The sequence below is a fragment of the Oenanthe melanoleuca genome, chromosome 1 (genome assembly GCF_029582105.1).
Source record: "Oenanthe melanoleuca isolate GR-GAL-2019-014 chromosome 1, OMel1.0, whole genome shotgun sequence".
In the NCBI taxonomy this organism is placed as follows: domain Eukaryota; kingdom Metazoa; phylum Chordata; class Aves; order Passeriformes; family Muscicapidae; genus Oenanthe; species Oenanthe melanoleuca.
The window spans coordinates 87219608-87236702 of NC_079333.1; the positions used below are offsets into that span (position 1 = coordinate 87219608).

The window sequence follows — 17095 nt, forward strand, 5'->3', positions numbered from 1 at the left end:
CCTTTGTTCTTCTCTCTATTCAGGGCTATTATTTTGCTGTGTTTAACTTTCTTTGTGCTTTGTCTGCCTTATTGCACTTACTCTTGTCTTTGTTCTTTCACCTGTGCTCAAGTCTCTGTTACCCCTAAAAATTGACTCTCAGGTTTTGGCCCAGTGATCTGATGAGGGAATACATAACACTGGGTATTTCAAGGATATTGGTAAAAATCTGACCAGAACAAACTGTGAAACTGGAGTTCTGCTTTAGTTTTGTTCTTTGACATGTCTTTCTGTTTCTAACTTGGTCAGTTACAACTGGAAGATGATCAGGGTGTGAATTTGGGACTTGAGAGCAGTTTAACACTTCGCCGTCTTCTAGTCTGGACCTACGACCCCAAAATAAGGTTAAAGACCCTAGCAGCACTTGTTGATCACTGTCAAGGTCTGTTTAATTTAATATTTCTGTGGAGGTTTTATAACTTTGAGTATTTGTGCATGCTGGAGGTGGGTATCAATAATATTAGTGCTTGTTTAGACTTTTTTTTTTTTTAGAAAATTTCAAGTAGGTAGTTCAGATTCTCTCTCTTTTACTTTAAACAAGCATGACAAATTATAGTGCTCTGTTGATACTTCTTTTTTAAACCTAGAATGTGCTCAAAAATTGAATTTTAAGCATGCACTTTTCATGCTATTTTCAGTTACTCAATCATGTTTCAGAGAATGGTACACTGAAAAAGCCCTACTAACATGTTATGGAATGGTTGGCTTAGTTTCTTCTCTATGTATGAGTATTATGCAATTTCTCTATATATGATGGCATAGAGGAGTTATTAGCAACTTGTCTTCAAATTCATGTGAAACAACAAATACTGTGATTCTTTTGGCAATCCACAAGAAGATGCAGGGAAGTGTCATGCTGGAGTTTGCCAGAACTTTGGCCAGCAGCTGATTAAACTGACCAGTAACTGATGCTTCTCCCTGATGGTACATTAGATTTATGAGATTATAGCCCTTTAGAAAGAGCGTATTAGGGGAAAAAAAAAAACAAAAACAAACCTAAAATACTTGCTTTCCCTTGATTATTTGATTTGGTCCCAAATTTTTTTTTAAACAGGCTTTACTTTTAAGACATTAATGAAAATTTTGAGTTCCATGGCCTCTGCCACAAGGAAGCAGTAAGCTGTGGAGCATGGCAGCAAAATCAAATATTCAATCTATTTTTAAACCTTTTTTTTGTGACAGCCTCTTACTTTCAATTGCAAAAAGACAGGAGATATTATCTAATACCTAGATAATAGTAGTTGTGGGGGCAACTATAACCAAGAAACAGGAAAGCTGTGTTTGTGTGCATGTATGCACACAGAATATCTGAGTGTCAAGTATAGGAGAGAAGGAAAACATTCTAAGCTTTCTTCAAAGCTTCTCTGGAAGCATAACATCAGCCTCTGTGTGTGATCTGATGCCTTGAATTTTGCATTCCTCTAAGCTACCACAAAGTAGACAGAGAACTCTGCTTAATGCTTTAGTGAGATTAATAATTCACGCCTTAAAACCTAGGAATTCCCTGTTAACAATTGAAAAATCTACTTTTGCTGCATTTTAGAATTGCTGTTTAGCAAGCTCAATGTGACACGTGGGTAGCTAAAATCAGTGGCTGCTAAATTTAAATGAGGTGCATATGGTTTTCCTTCAAATGTTTCTGTTCCTCTCCCTTTCTTCTTACAGGGAGAAAAGGTGGTGAATTAGCCTCAGCAGTTCATGCCTATACTAAAACAGGAGATCCCTACATGAGATCTCTGGTTCAGCATATTCTTGGCCTGGTATCCCATCCTGTACTGAACTTCCTTTATCGCTGGATTTATGATGGAGAGCTGGAGGATACATACCATGAGGTAATGTGTGTGCTACAGCAAACACTTCATCTCTTTGCTTTGTGGTGTGATGATCTGTGAGAAGCTTAGAGGAGAATTTGAAATATAGAGTATGATGAAAATGTTTAACATGAGTAAGCAATACATACAATAACAATCTAAAATATCACTCTCCATGAATTCTTCATGAATTTGGTATCTGCAGGTTGCAGTGTGTTGTCTTCAACAAATCATATGCTGGGTCTGGTTAGTAGAGTCAGAATGGTGTACTGACAGTAGGTTCTTGTTTCTGAAGACAAAACAGTTTCTAATTTTGCTACAGAGTCAGATATGCTGTCTGTTTCTTGCAATGTCCTTATTTTGGTCAAAATTTAAGTGAGTGATAGTGACAGTTGATCTTAAGATTAGAATTGTGTAAAATGTCTAGGAATCTTTTTTTAGAAGTAAAATAGGCTCTTTTTTTCCCAGCTACTCCCCAGATATGAGGTTTTATCTTTTTTGTATTTTATGTACAAAGTTTGTTAGCTCTAATCTCTGCATGTGCACTGGAAGAGTGCTCTTAATATTGAAAATTATTGTTGGATGTCTTGTACTGAAAGCAATAATTTTCATATATGATAGAGAGTTTGAACAAAGACAATTGGCCATTCTTGGGGAAAATGGTATTTGGAGGCAGTGAAAAAAGTTTGTGTCCAGAAAATGGGTGTATTGTTTGACAGGATGAGGACATCATCCATCTAAACTTCACTTCAACAAAGCTAATAAAGTAGTTTTAGATTTTTACAAATAAGAGGATTCTCTTGTGTGGAGTTGAGACTATAGCATTTGATCACCATATCATTTACAAAATTTTTCTGGCTTTTTGGTTTTCTTGTGATTTTTTTTTTTTTTTTTCCCCTCTGCATCTGTTAAAGTAGGAGGAATAATAGATGAAACTATAAGTTAGAGTTTACATTAATCTTTTGCTTTTAATATTTATTTCGATCTTCAGTTTTTTGTAGCTTCAGATCCTACAGTTAAAACTGATCGGTTGTGGCATGACAAATACACTTTGAGGAAATCAATGATCCCATCTTTTATTACAATGGAGCAATCAAAAAAGGTATGAATCTAAAAGTTCATCTTCTGATGATTTGTTTGCCCAGTGCTGCTGCTTAGAGCTCTATTGAGAAAATAGAGGCCAAATTGAATAAAAAATAATTTTAGAATTAGGAATTTTAGAATTGTTTGCTGAGTAAGGCTATAGAACTGTTTCTCCTTTCCATTCTCTAACTGTTAAACTTTGAGGAGATCTCAAGTAGGGGTTTAAAACCTTTTCATGTTGGCATTGCCATTCTGGTTTGCTGTGGTTGGGATTGTGAAACTAAGAGCACAGAAAAAATACAAAATATCTTGTCCTGGTGGTTGTGGATGGCTTCTTTGTTTTCATTTTTTTCTTATAAGCAAATCACTTTTTAAGAAATCCTGTTTTGTTCAGGTCCTTTTAATAGGAAAATCCATAAACTTCTTGCATCAAGTTTGTCATGATCAAACTCCGTCCACAAAGATGATTGCTGTTGCAAAATCTGCAGAGTCTTCAAAAGATGGTACAGTATTAATATTATTCAGTATCTCCCCTTTGAACTGACCTCTCCCATGCTATATGTGGTTTAGACTGTAAACTGACTTCATGGATGGAGGAGTGGCAGGGTGTACAAAAATCCCATCTGCCTTAAAATAAGATAGATAATTTAATTATCTATATACTAACATTTTTTTTACAAAATATGTATATTGATGCATGTGTATAATTTTCTTAATTTCATAGGTTGCTGGATGATTGTTAATGTACTCAGTTTGTGAATGAAACCATAAAACAGTCTGCCTTCAGCTGCCTCAGCTGGGGTGGGAGCAGGGGTATTCTTGAGTGCTGCAATAAGAATTTAGTATGTTTGACTTCTAGTCAAATATACTCCATCATAGAATTCCATAATACTGCCTTAATTTTGTGGTTGAAAAATAAAAATACCCAGTAAGTTGTAAATTAGAGAATAAGCAATAAAAAGAGAAAAGAAGCCTTTCTGTAAATGCATGATACAAATATGTCCAAAATCAGTATGTGGAAGGTTAGTTAAATTCTTTCTGAAGATTACTTAAAACTGGGGCTGGTGAACATGGAACCAAAACTTAACTATTAGGATTCCTTCAGGTTATTTTGTTGTATTTAGAATAGATCTCAGTTTTTATGAATGACAACTTATATACCATTTATGGTTATATTTTGGCAGCATATTTGTTGCAATGAAATCAAAATTGTTATGATAAAAGATAGCAAATAGTAAAGATCTAAACCAAGGAGACTTTGTCTAAATACTAAGCAAAGAATGTGTAGGATGCTGCTATATCTTGGAGAAGGGACAGATAGCTGCCTTCTAGTGGAAGTGATATTTTGCTACTGTAACTTCTCTTGATAACTTGTTTAATATATCAAAGGTAGTCTAAATGTTGAGATGCAGCTCACTGGGATAAGTTTTCTGATGCTAATCATGTAGATATTTTTCTGTCAAATTCTTATTTTCGAAGAATATACTTCTTAACTCTTTATAACATAATATTACTTATATATAACTTTAAAGCTTGTGTATGTGGGGTTGTTTGGTTTGGATTTGTTGGGGTTTTTTTTCCCCTCCAGGTAACCTTGGATTAGTTTTAATTTTAACTCTTCACAGAATGGACTTCTGGCATGAGTACCTCCATGAAAAATGTTCTAATAATAAAATCCCATTCATATCTGGAAGAATATGTCTTCTAATAATGTGGTTTTTGTACCACATTCATTGCTTGCTTAGTCAAAGATAAGCCTGAAGTGCAGAAAGGGGTCAAGGTTAAATGACTAAGGGCTGTAAATGCATTTGAACAATCATCTTGCCAGCAACTCCTGGAAAAAAGGAAAAAACGTTCACTGGCTTCACTACTTTCACCACTTTATACAGCATTTATGGCCATGCTTTTCCAATATTTCTTTAAATTTGCACTTGTTTTTCTCTTTCTCCTTGCTTGAATGGAAGATCTGTGCAAATACATGTTTCCTATTATGTAAGGGATGAAAGCTTCAAAGCACCTACATTATCTTAAGTGCTGAGAATAACTGAGACAGAAGTGTAGTTTTAGAAATGTTACTCTATCTGCAGTGTGCTGAAGGCCTGCTGAGCTTACTGTTGGCAGCCTAAATACCTCATGGTATTGCATTGCTTTAATTCTGCATCAAACTGCATTTGTGTTTAGGGCATTTTACCCATTTAATCCTGAAAGAACATTCTATGTCAGGGATGTTGGAAATGCTTCCATTTGTGCCTGTCTGTGCCATCTGACAATATCCTGAAAGTACCTTTAGGTAATTACTTATTAAGATCATGGAAAGCTAGGATGCCAGCCTGAGTTATGGATATCTTTTCTTGTTTTAAATCTGAACATTTCATGGGTATGGCTGTATTATTTGTTTGTTTCATTTGCTTTGAAACCTTAACTATCATGTTTCCCCAGTTCCCTTTTGATGCTGACGTAATCACTGTGTGGAAAACTCGTGTGGAAAACTGTTAAGAAGTCTGGCATAACTGTGTAGAAGTTGGTCATCTTGCCTGGCAGGGAATTGTAGCATTTGGGAGAGAGCAACAGTAAAAAAGGCCAATAAAGCTCCAACATGTAGCTATCTTTAATTTGGGGACTTCTGGACCAGGCTGGGGGCTGTGTGTATGCAGAGGTGGTGCATTACAGCTACATATATAAAATTGGCTTTCCAATCTAAGGTGAAGGGCTGTGGCCACGTCACTTCCTGCAAGGCAAGAGGATCAGTACTATGCACAGGGGAAAGGCTGCTTTTTCTGAGACAGTAAGAAGCTGAAGCTGGTCTGTGTATCTCAGAGCTACTGCTTAGACATGCTCACCCCTGCCTGAGTGGAGACAGGACCAGCATGCCTGACACAGTGACATGGCCATAGACAAGCCAGGGAGTTGCCTGCTGGCTTTGCTTGTGCCTTGAGCCAGTGCTAGGCTCAGCCTCTGTATCCAGGGGCTGAAGAGATTAGCTAGTAACTCTTTCTGGATTGGCTTGTTCCCTCTCTTGTTTTGCCTGTAACGCCTGCAGCATCTTGAGGAAAGGCACTTGCACTTACTGCAGGCTGTATTAATTCTCACATCCCTAGGTTTGATGTGTGTTACTTGACTAAGTAGTATTTCTCTAGTCCAGGGATTTTAAACACAGCAGTGTATTATAAGTGTCATCTCTTTGACATCTCTTGCACTTTTTGTGTCTTATGGAGAGGTTCAGTGATTACTGAATGATAGTTTGGAAACCTCCAGGAATGTCAGTGAATCAGACATTTAGGCTTCTCAAGGAGTGACTTCTTTCTTAGAGCCACTGCTTGTTTCTTCAGTTCTAAAGCATTTTATTAATTGAGTAATTAAAGTGGGAGTATATCCTTCAATGCTGAAGAAAGTCTGAATCTTATGATAGCTGGCAATCCAGTATTGGCAGTATTGCTCCATGTTGCCTGAAGAGGCCACAGTTCTTGCTATCTCATAACAGTTTTGCAGGAGTCCCTTTCAGTGAACTTGTAGTTGTAGAAAACAGTGACATAAGCTTCCTACTACTTTCTACTGTTTCCTGCTTTCTATCCCCAAATTGCCATGCATGAAAGATGGGGAGAAAATATCAGGTTGCTGGCTGTCCCCCTGGTAGCTCGAACATATTCTCTTTTCTCTCATTCTTTCATCCATGCAAACTCTTGTCTGTTGAGTTTTTTAACATTCAGATTATTTGATTTGTTTTTCCCTGCACCCTTAGAAGTGTCTTCTGATTTAGATTCTGCCCAACAAAGGTTTTTCCTAATTCTGCTCTTGCAGATCTCCATAAATTATTTGATTTGTAAACTGCAGTATTTCAGCAAGCTTAAAAATCCCCAACCTTTTTTATGAAAAAATGACATAACATGAACTTCTACTGGAAAGTGCAATCTGGGCACAGATTAAAAGTATTATTGTTGAAGTGTAGGCTGCTTTAGACTTGCTTTGGCTATGGCAAATGTATAACACAGTGGATCAGAAGAAATGGCAGTTTTTCTGTTTGTGTTTCAACTCCAAAGCTTGTTTGCCTCAGTTTTTGAAAACAACTAATTTAATTTTAATTTTTATTTTCTTTTAGCTGCTGATTTATTCACAGACCTGGAAAATGCATTTCAAGAGAAAATTGATGCAGCTTATTTTGAAACCAGCAAATACCTGCTGGATGTTCTCAATAAGAAGTACAATTTGCTGGAACACATGCAGGCCATGAGGCGCTACTTGTTACTTGGTCAAGGAGACTTTATCAGGCATTTAATGGACTTGCTCAAGTAAGACAATAGGAAGGGTAATTATGTTGAATTTCTGATGGTTCTGTGCATGATCGGCCCAGAAACTGTTTTGCTTTTTGAAGAGGAACCTCTAAGTAGCTGTTCAATTAAATCTTTGAGTAATAACTTTGGAATTCTATTTTGGGTTTTATTTCTTTAACCCTGGGGCTCAAAATTTTTTCTTCCTTTTTGGTAAGAGATACATACAGTGCCATTTGACAAAGCCTTGAAAAGTCATACTAGTACAGATGCCTTTATATTGGCCCTGTGACAGCCTCAAGGATATTGGCACTTCTCTTGGTCCTGTCAGCAAGTTTAAGCAGAAACCTTCTGCTCTTGATGCTACTGCTTAGCTTGGCTGGAATTATTTATTAGGCCTCTATTTTGGAGGTGTTTGGACCAAAACATTGTGTCCAATTTTAAAAAATCTAATTGATTCCTCACTGGCTTCTGTTTCAAGCACCCAGGTGCACCTATGCTGGTGCTACTGATGAGACTTCTTCAATCAGAAGCATTGTCTTGCAAAGCTTTTCTTTGATCTAGAAGGCAAGCTTTGTAATAAAGCTTTGATTAATTTGTTTTAAATCAAAATCAATAGTATATGACCACACTTTTTAATGTGAAGCAGAGAGGTTGGTTGTGGAGTCAGTATTACATTTGAGGCAGAAGGAATGAGAGGCTTTCCAGTCCTGATCCTGGGGGAGAGAGAGGTAGTACAAGAGTTTCATGTTGCAACTCTTTGCAAAATTGAAGTTACATAGAGGGAGTGGGTTTCTGAGCACAGCACTTCTGGGCCTGTGAGATGGCTATCAGTAAGTTTCTCAAAACTGAAGTGAAATTACTGGTTTGTTATGCTAATGTTGTAATCTGCCTCATTTAAGATATGAATGTGATTCAAACTAAACTAGCAGTCCTGGTAACTTCAAATTACTGGCATTAAATGGGGATTAAGTTACTCCTCATACTAATATTCAGGGGTGTAACTGCATATGAACAGACATTCTCTCATACTCTGTGCAAATATTTTGCTCACTGATTTTCTTCATGATTAAGTCTGAAAGAGTAATATGAGAAGTTTTGAATGTCAGTTAGAAAAGGGTTTTGCTGTGTGCTGCAGTTAGTACTGAATTGCTGCTGCAGAATATTTCAGTAATGTGCTATGACTGTTTCATAACCACCAGGCCAGAGCTTGCACGACCAGCTACAACCTTATATCAGCATAATCTAACTGGAATCCTGGAAACTGCAGTGAGAGCCACGAACGCCCAGTTCGATAATCCTGAGATTCTCAAGCGCTTGGATGTCCGACTTCTGGAGGTCTGTTGCATCATGGTGACTCTGACCTGAAACATACCTTTGTTTGTGTGTACACATGCAGACATCTATATGAAACAAAATTTTTGTGTGTGAATACGTTTTCCTACTTCCTGTCCACTGAAGTTTACAGTGTTTTTGAGAAACACCAAGGTCATTTAAGAAGTTGTCTTCTTTTCGCTTTCCCTGTCTATTATCTATTTGTGTTTCAAGATAGAGGTTTACAGCCATTGACAATGCAAGGTTGAGTATTTGGGGCCTCATAGAAATTGATGCTGGTGGCCCTGATTTGAGATTCTCCAACCAACTCTTAATGCTGTTGCTCTTAGAAGAAGAATTGGGGCAGGAAGGGGCGGATTGAGGTGTGTGCCTCCTTCTTCCCTCCAGTTAAAACTAGAGAAGAAATGATAGCACATTTCATGGAAGAGGCCAGTGGTAAAAAACTTGAGTTAATTTGAAAGCTTCAGTCCCTGAGACTTTAGCTATAGTATCTGAAATAAGTCTGTTTCAGATGCCAAAGAAATTTTTCCTTACCTTTATTTTCCTTTACTAGGTTCAGTGGAGAAACACTGATGTTGCAAACATCACTATTTGTGTGAGATCAGTCTCAACCCTTATATCAAAGGGTTTGGTCAATTTTTGCCTAATCTGCTACTTTAAACAAGAAAGTCCTGTATCTCCTGTTAGTGTGGATACTTGTTTGCTCATAGGCCTTTCAGAATGAAAAAGTAAGCAAGTAATGCTTGTCTTCAGCTTTAGTATGCTCTGATTATACACTGACAGTAGCATCTTTTTAATACAGGTGTCTCCTGGGGACACTGGATGGGATGTCTTCAGCTTGGACTATCATGTTGATGGGCCAATAGCAACGGTAATGTCATATACTGCTGGCTCTGAATGTGTTTTGGGTGCTGAATTAAATTGTTAAGTGTTTTTTTAATTAAGGTAACCTTTTTTTTGTTCTGGAGTGTGAAATCAGAGATTTTTTTTTTCTTTTTTTCTTTTGCATCTAGGATATAACCACTGTATCACTAGTTAAGCAAAAATCTCAATTCTTACTTGTTAACTGTAAGTGCTGAAAGGCTACATTTAAAACAGTCATTACTGAAAATCAGTAATTTATTTGTTCCAGCACAGTTTTTAGCGAGTACTTAATAAATTGAGTAGTCCTATTCTTTGATAATTGCTAGTCTGTAGATACTAATTTGGGAAAATTTGCAAGGAACTGAAGAATGTATTTGTGGAGAACTTATTTATGCTGTCTAAACAGCATTCGATAGGTAGTTGCACTGTGTAACAGAATGTGTTTAGCCTCTATAAAGAACTTGTAAAGAACTTCCTTTTTAAGCAGGACAAACTGAGTCTGACCAGGAGAAGGAATTTTCATATTCAGCTTTAAAAGAGACTTAGACTTTGCTATGTTCATCCCTTCTTACACTTCCAGCAATGCCCTCTGTCTAGTTGAATGCTAAGTAACTGTTCAGCCCTCAAGGAAGGATCTTTCCAAAAGCTCTGGGGATTCCAGGAAACTTTTTACAATATTTTTCAATAAACTGCATGGATCAGATAGAATAGACGGTGAAGAGCTTCTTGGTACTTCAGGGCATATGGTATGTCTATTAATTTGTACTGATACTTTCTTTGTGTTGTAGGTATTTACACGTGAGTGCATGAGCCACTATCTAAGAGTGTTTAATTTCCTTTGGAGAGCAAAGAGGATGGAGTATATTCTTACTGATATATGGAAAGGGCACATGTGCAATGCAAAGCTTCTGAAAAGTATGCCAGGTGAGAGGTGTCCGGAAGGATGACATGCTTGTAAAATGGATATTGATCACTGCATCTTATTGTAAACTGTGTGTTAAGAGGCGAAAAAGTGTCGTCTGAATGATGTTCAGATTAATTTTATATTTTGGTGCTCCTCTTGACTGGCTGTTTAACGGTTGATGATGATGATGATGATGATGAAGGTGAAATAACACAATTGTAAATAGTTTCCTGTCTGTTGTTTTACTTAATTCTTGATCCCTGTCTTGAAAAGTTGCACTAACATAAGTATCTTTATGCTGGCCCAGTTGTGAGACTGTAATTCTTCCATCCCTTTGTATTCATTTTCCTTGATGCCTTCTTATTTGTACCCCATGTCTCACTCTTTCCTGTGCTGTCTGTTAATTATTAAGTCTCATATATTCACAGTTCTGAATTTACTAGTTTTACCTTCACTTATTCCCTTTGCTTTTGTTCAGCTAAGAACAGAAGAGGCTAAGAAGAGAAAGATGTTTGAGAAGAAATAGGAAAGCTCTGAAATGTAGTGGCTCTGGTGTATGTTTAATGGATGGGAACTCTTTGATCCTATTTCTCAGCTGGAGAATATAGCCATATTTGTGAACATCTGTACTGGCTCACTCTTGAACTTCTTTAAAATCTATCTACATTTCTTTCAGTAAAAAATAACTATTGAGAGTTACATGTCCGTATGGCATAGTAATACTTGCAAATTTGTTGTTTCATAATTTAAGTACTTTTGGTGGGTGGGAGAGGACACCTGGCCTCAGAAGGTCACTGCTGAGTGACATCTATGATTAGTGGCTGTGTTATAAAGTATTCTATCTGGAGAAAAAAAATTACCAAGCTGATTTGTTGGCTGTGCTCGTCCTTACAGTCTTTAACATGCTATCTCTTTGGATTTTTTACAGAGCTTTCTGGGGTGCTGCATCAGTGTCATGTCCTGGCATCAGAAATGGTCCATTTCATTCATCAAATGCAGTATTACATTACATTTGAGGTATACTTTACCCACACAATTAGTTACTTAGAAAATGAAGCACTTGCAATATTCTGTATGTGTTGTGTGTCTTAAATTTCAATGAGCTTGTCATCCAGCAAATTGAAACAGCCCAATGCTGTGTCATTGCTCCAGGTGCTTGAATGTTCATGGGATGAGCTCTGGAACAAGGTCCAACAAGCACAGGATTTGGATCACATTATTGCAGCTCATGAAGTTTTTCTGGACACAATCATAGCTCGGTGCTTGCTAGATAGTGATTCCAGGGTAAGTCGTCTTTGCGTGAAATTGTATCTGTATGATCTTGGCATATATGTCAGGAACTACCTTCTTTGACAGTAGGAGCAAAGGGAAAAGTCACTTCTATTCCTCTGATACAAGATTTTATAATGGTAGGTTCTGTACCTACTGCCCAGACATAGTGACATATGTTGATAATAAAACTTGCTGTAGTGTGGGCCAGTTGCTTTTTGTCCTAACAAGCTGTGTGATCATGGAACAAAAGACTTAGGGCTTTGCAGAGCAGTCTCTCCAGCTGTGTAAAAAAGACTTTTTACTTTTACTTTTACTTTTACTTTTCTTTCTCTTTCTCTTTTACTTTTCTTTCTCTTTCTCTTTTACTTTTCTCTTTCTCTTTCTCTTTTACTTTTCTCTTTCTCTTTCTCTTTTACTTTTCTCTTTCTCTTTCTCTTTTACTTTTCTCTTTCTCTTTCTCTTTTACTTTTCTCTTTCTCTTTCTCTTTCTCTTTTACTTTTCTTTCTCTTTCTCTTTTACTTTTCTTTCTCTTTTACTTTTTCTTTTTTCTTTTTGTTTATTTTCTGGGGAAGAGTGTTAACTTAAAACTCTTGTGCTGTACAGTTGTTTAATTATTCTGTTGCCTGTCTCACAGGTACTTCTCAACCAGCTTCGAGCAGTTTTTGACCAGATCATTGAGCTCCAGAATGCCCAAGATGCAATGTACAGAGCTGCTCTGGAGGAGCTGCAGCTGAGGTTGCAATTTGAAGAGAGGAAAAAACAGCGTGAGCTTGAGGTACAATAAGGATGTTTCTAGAATGTGAAAATGAATTGAATCTTTTGATTTATGGAGAATTTTAGGTTCCATGTAGAGGTACAATAAAAATGAAAAATGTAGTTGGGACAGATGTAAAAGTCGTCAGCAGTTGCTAGTGACTTCAGGCAAAACTGCTGAATGGTGTTTTTGATTTGTCTTGCCCAAAATCTGAGTTGGTTTCTCTAGTGGACATTGGAGGATCAGAAATTTAGGGCTCTTTTAAATGAAGTAAATTGAGCCTGTTTGCAAAAAATGCTATAGCTCCATGTCTGCCTCCCTGCTGTGAGACTGACATGCAGTGTTGGTGTGAGACTTGCCTTGATAATAAACCTCTTAATTCTTTCATGTGCTGTACAACCAGCAAGGGGGTTTTGATAGTTTCCATATGGGGGACTCTCTGTTTGTCTTTCTGTGGCAATGGTTGGTTTTTATAAACCTGATGTAGCTGGGCAGAAGGTGGCTGAGTTAGCAACTTGAATCATGTGGTGCTTCACCTCTTAACTTGTTTGGTTTCTGTGTAGGGCAAGTGGGGTGTAACTGCATCAGAAGAAGAAGAAGAGAACAAGAGGATGAAAGAATTTCAAGATTCAATACCTAAAATGTGCTCACAGCTGCGAATACTCACTCACTTCTACCAGGTGCCTCTTAAATTATATTTTTCTAAAATATGCTGAGCTTTGTATAGAAATGAATTTCACATATTGAGTAGGTATAACTTCTGTATTCATGTGTGTGCAGTTCATGGAGCTAGGTCTTTGTTTTATCCTTCTCTACTTATAAGCCTGTGTTCACTGTTCCTTAGTAGTCAAAGGTTTTGTGATCATTTATGTTCCCCTGACAAAGGAGAAGAGTAATTTCATGTAAGTTGTCTTCTTCCTCCAGTAGCCAAAGTAATAGCTATCTTTTGGTGTAGTCTGAGGGGGAAAAAGATAGAATTCCTTCTGCATTCCCATTCCATTTTTTCCTCACAGTCTTTGCAAGTCTTTGCTATTAAAGCCTGCAGTAAGTTTCCTATTAAGGGCCTAACACTTAATTTTAAGCTCTCTGGGGTGGGACTTGGATGAGATGTTTGGGGGAACACGTACAGGCTATCTTCTGTAAATAATTTATTCTGGCTTTGTTTTTATTTGTTATATCCGATGCTAAAGCTACCATTCTCCAGAAAAATGAGCCTAAATCTTTAAGTGTAGGTTGTAAATAAATTGTGCTTTATGTGCTGTACAAGATTCCTACAAGTTGGCAATGTTGGTTTTGCCTGCTTAGACTGTATTCATGCTGAGCCCTTATGGAGCTTCCACATGGAATTTTCCTGGCCAGCTTTGGTCATCTTTGGAAGTAATGGAGTGCTCTAGTTATGGGTATGTTCATGCTAATATTTACTGGGGCTTAGGAATGAGTCTTCCCATCCTCCCAAAGTCCTTGCCTTTCCTGTGTCCTGTGGGGCTTCTGCAGCGGCATGGCGAGAGCTGAATGGGAAGATGGGATGCAGAAGTGTGCCTCCCACATGCCAAGTACAAACCCTGCCTCAAATTGCTCCAAATGATCAATCTAGTTGGGTCTGCAGCACTGGCTGCCCTCCTGGGCACGTGCTTTGCTGTTGTGGGCTGCCATGTACTGCTGTACAACCCACACCAAATGGAGATGTCTGAACCAAGCAGTGCTCTGATGCTGGCCTGGATGGCATTGTACCTGCAACACGGACTCAAGTCTGATGGCTGATATTGGAAAAATAAAAGTGAAGCTCTGGGTTTTTAGAGAAAGAATGAATCCAGTATAACGGATTTGTTAACTCTTGGATATGAGCCCTTGTGCTTGCATTTTCCCAGATTCTCTCTGCCTGTGTACCAGGTGTGTGCATCTGATCTTCCTGTGTGGAGTACACCAGGGATGTTTTCTTAGCTGTCTCTTGGGTTTTTCTTTCCCCTTAGGGAATTGTCCAGCAGTTCTTGGTCCTGCTGACAACCAGTTCTGACGAGAGCCTGCGGTTCCTGAGCTTCAGGCTGGACTTCAACGAGCACTACAAGGCGCGAGAGCCGCGGCTGCGCGTGTCGCTGGGCGCGCGGGGCCGGCGCAGCTCCCACGTGTGACAGTGTGACAGTGTGACAGCCGCAGGGACACCGGCCACCTGCAGGGGGACACCTCGCTGGGCTCGGCCACGTGGTGACATCGTGCTGCCAGGCTGTGTGATCGCTGTCCCCATTGCTGCAGGCAGCGTGGTCTCACTCCGTGGTTGTGTGACGCTGGAGAGCAGAAAGCAAAAAAAGCAGGGTTTTTTACACTGATGTTTGTAAAATTACCAGACTGTATGGGCTGATTGAACCTCATCCAATCAACTTGTTAAATCATCCTTTCAAAAATGTCAGGTTTATTTGAAGCTTTCTGAGCTTTTTCCACTGTAACTTACATCTGTGTCAAAAGAAGTCACGTGTTCTTTTGTTTATAGAAGGCACCATTTCCTTTTTTAAAAAGAAAATAAGAAGGTTATTTTTTCTATATGTACTTGTTCTATTTGAAAAGAGCTTTTGTTAAAGCCAACAGATCAGGACCCAGACCTATTGTCCTTGTTAAGAAGCTATACAGCATTTCATTATGCTGGTTTTCAGTGTTGTGATGTGTTTGATGTGTGAGAAACTTTGTATCAGGAGACATAAAGTTATATTTAATTTTTTTGTTGTTTTCAAAGTTAAAATCCTGGAATAAAAATTTAGTGGGGAAATTCTATGGTTACTGTACAGGAGCAAACTATAAAAGCAGAGTCAGGAGTGTATCTGTTGCACATAAGGTCTAAAAATGAGCTTAAAGCCTCAGAACTGAAGGAAAGTGTTGGTTAAACTTGAATACTTAATATTCAAAATCAGATATGTAGAAACAAACTGACTTGCCTAATGTTGACTTCATTCTCTTCTCTTTCCTATTTTTTTCATTGTAAATATTTATATATTGCTGTCCAGATGTTGGGGAGAGGGGGACTCTTCTTTTGCAAAGTTGTCATTATATCAGGTCATTTATTATGTTCCACAAGTGCGAGCTTAGAAAAATAAAAACACAATTATCTTTCACACAAGCGTGTTGCTTTTTGTAATGGAAAATGTGTTATTTTTACACAGGTTAAGAAAGAAGAAGCTTCCAGTTAGAAGCATATTGATTTATAGAACCCTTCCCATTGCAGGATTTTGGTCCTAGTCTTACCTGCACTGAGAGTTGTGAGCAGTTCATTAATTAACAATTGCCCTCACATCAGCCAGGTCTGGGGCCTTTTTTCCCTTTGCCCTTATTTTGCTTGAACCCTTGGGAGTCTGAGGCACCTGCCAGGCAATGCAGGTGAAGCTGCTGTGAGTCATCTTGGCAGTGAGCTCTGATGGGGACCATGTGCTGACTTGCAGCCCTGGACTAGCTGGTTTGCTCTGTGGACACCAGGATTCCTGTTATGCAGGCCTTGGAATCCTTGCTTTTGTTAAAACAAAGCTTTTCACCCTGTGCCCTGCTGGTGCAGGTGCTGTCACTGGGTGTAGTGTGCAGGCAGCATTTCAGCTGTGAGCAAGGATGGAGCCAAGGGAAAGCTGAAGGATGCTGAGCCTGGCATCCTAAGGTCATAGATCATTGATGGACATGAGTAACTCCACTTTTGCCAGTGTGGTGGGAGCATATTGTTGTAAAGTCTGGAAAAACACATTTTGTGTTTTGACCAAAATTTAGAAAAAAAACTTAGCTGCACGAGCACTCTTTTGGCCATTGTGTTGTATGATCACATCACTAGACAAATCAGAGGCCAGAGAGGCAGCACCGCTGTTGGAACTAGAGGATGAGTTCCAGAGGAAGGTTAAATTCTCTTTGCTACTAAAATGAATCCAGCAGTACCCAGGAAACTCACAGTAGTGGCCATGCTGGGAATGATCATTTTGAGGGGATTCTACAGCAACCTGTTGATTTGGGAAAAGCCTTCTCTGCTGCAGGAGTTGCCCTGACTGCCAGGCTGAGGGGACCAATAGGGACCTACCACTGTCCCCATGCCTTTTTGTGGGTGGACACAAAAAAGGCTCTTGCCATCTAACTGGCAGCTGGTATGTTTTTTTCAATTTGCATGGGTTTTCTTGTGATGACCTCACCTCTGTTGACAATATTTCATTTGTGCCCAAAGACCAATATTGAATTCTACATAAAAGGCACATAGTGACAGGCTCGTGCTGCTGTGACTGCACAAGTCACTTTCCTTGTGGTGGGTGGCAGCAGCACTACAGAAAGGTACATTTCTAAGGAGAAATGTCAGATTTTCACCTCTCTTTTTCAGCACTAAAGTTATATACTGCAGTCAATGTTAATAATTCTGAGCAGCACATTTACTCTACAAGGATGTTCTTTGTTTTCTAATGCACACTTCTGACTGGTAACTTCAGTGTTTTTTTCTTAGAGTTACAGTGTCTGAAAATACAAATACAGCCATTGTGTCTAGGCTGGAACAAGCCCAGCTCCTCCTCACTGTATCCTGTCCCAGGGCCTTTGCTAACTGAGCCTGCACACTTGGCCCCTTCCTTTTCAGGGTTGCCAAGGCCTAAAGAAATTTTGGAGAAAGTTTTGTTCTTGGTTTCTGTATTTCTATTACTGCACTATCACCCAACTTAGGGTGTCATACAATATGCAACACTCTTCTGGATGAAGGGCTATCCATGTGGTGCTACCAGTATCATAAATGCTTTAAAAGCAAAAGAGCTGGAAAATATCTTCTTC

General features: G+C 38.6%; 1 protein-coding gene across 1 annotated transcript in view; it reads left to right on the top strand.

Moving 5' to 3' along the window:
- TUBGCP3 (tubulin gamma complex associated protein 3) overlaps nucleotides 1-15434 on the top strand; it is a 45162-nt gene extending 29728 nt beyond the window's left edge. The window contains exons 10-22 of the mRNA XM_056495582.1: nucleotides 289-421; nucleotides 1705-1871; nucleotides 2842-2952; nucleotides 3328-3436; nucleotides 7030-7219; nucleotides 8401-8536; nucleotides 9336-9404; nucleotides 10186-10321; nucleotides 11230-11318; nucleotides 11454-11585; nucleotides 12209-12349; nucleotides 12892-13008; nucleotides 14299-15434. Coding sequence (XP_056351557.1) covers nucleotides 289-421; nucleotides 1705-1871; nucleotides 2842-2952; nucleotides 3328-3436; nucleotides 7030-7219; nucleotides 8401-8536; nucleotides 9336-9404; nucleotides 10186-10321; nucleotides 11230-11318; nucleotides 11454-11585; nucleotides 12209-12349; nucleotides 12892-13008; nucleotides 14299-14457 — 1689 coding nt within the window. The 3' untranslated portion in view covers nucleotides 14458-15434. The remainder of the gene's footprint in view (nucleotides 1-288; nucleotides 422-1704; nucleotides 1872-2841; nucleotides 2953-3327; nucleotides 3437-7029; nucleotides 7220-8400; nucleotides 8537-9335; nucleotides 9405-10185; nucleotides 10322-11229; nucleotides 11319-11453; nucleotides 11586-12208; nucleotides 12350-12891; nucleotides 13009-14298) is intronic.
- Nucleotides 15435-17095: the final 1661 nt, after the last annotated feature.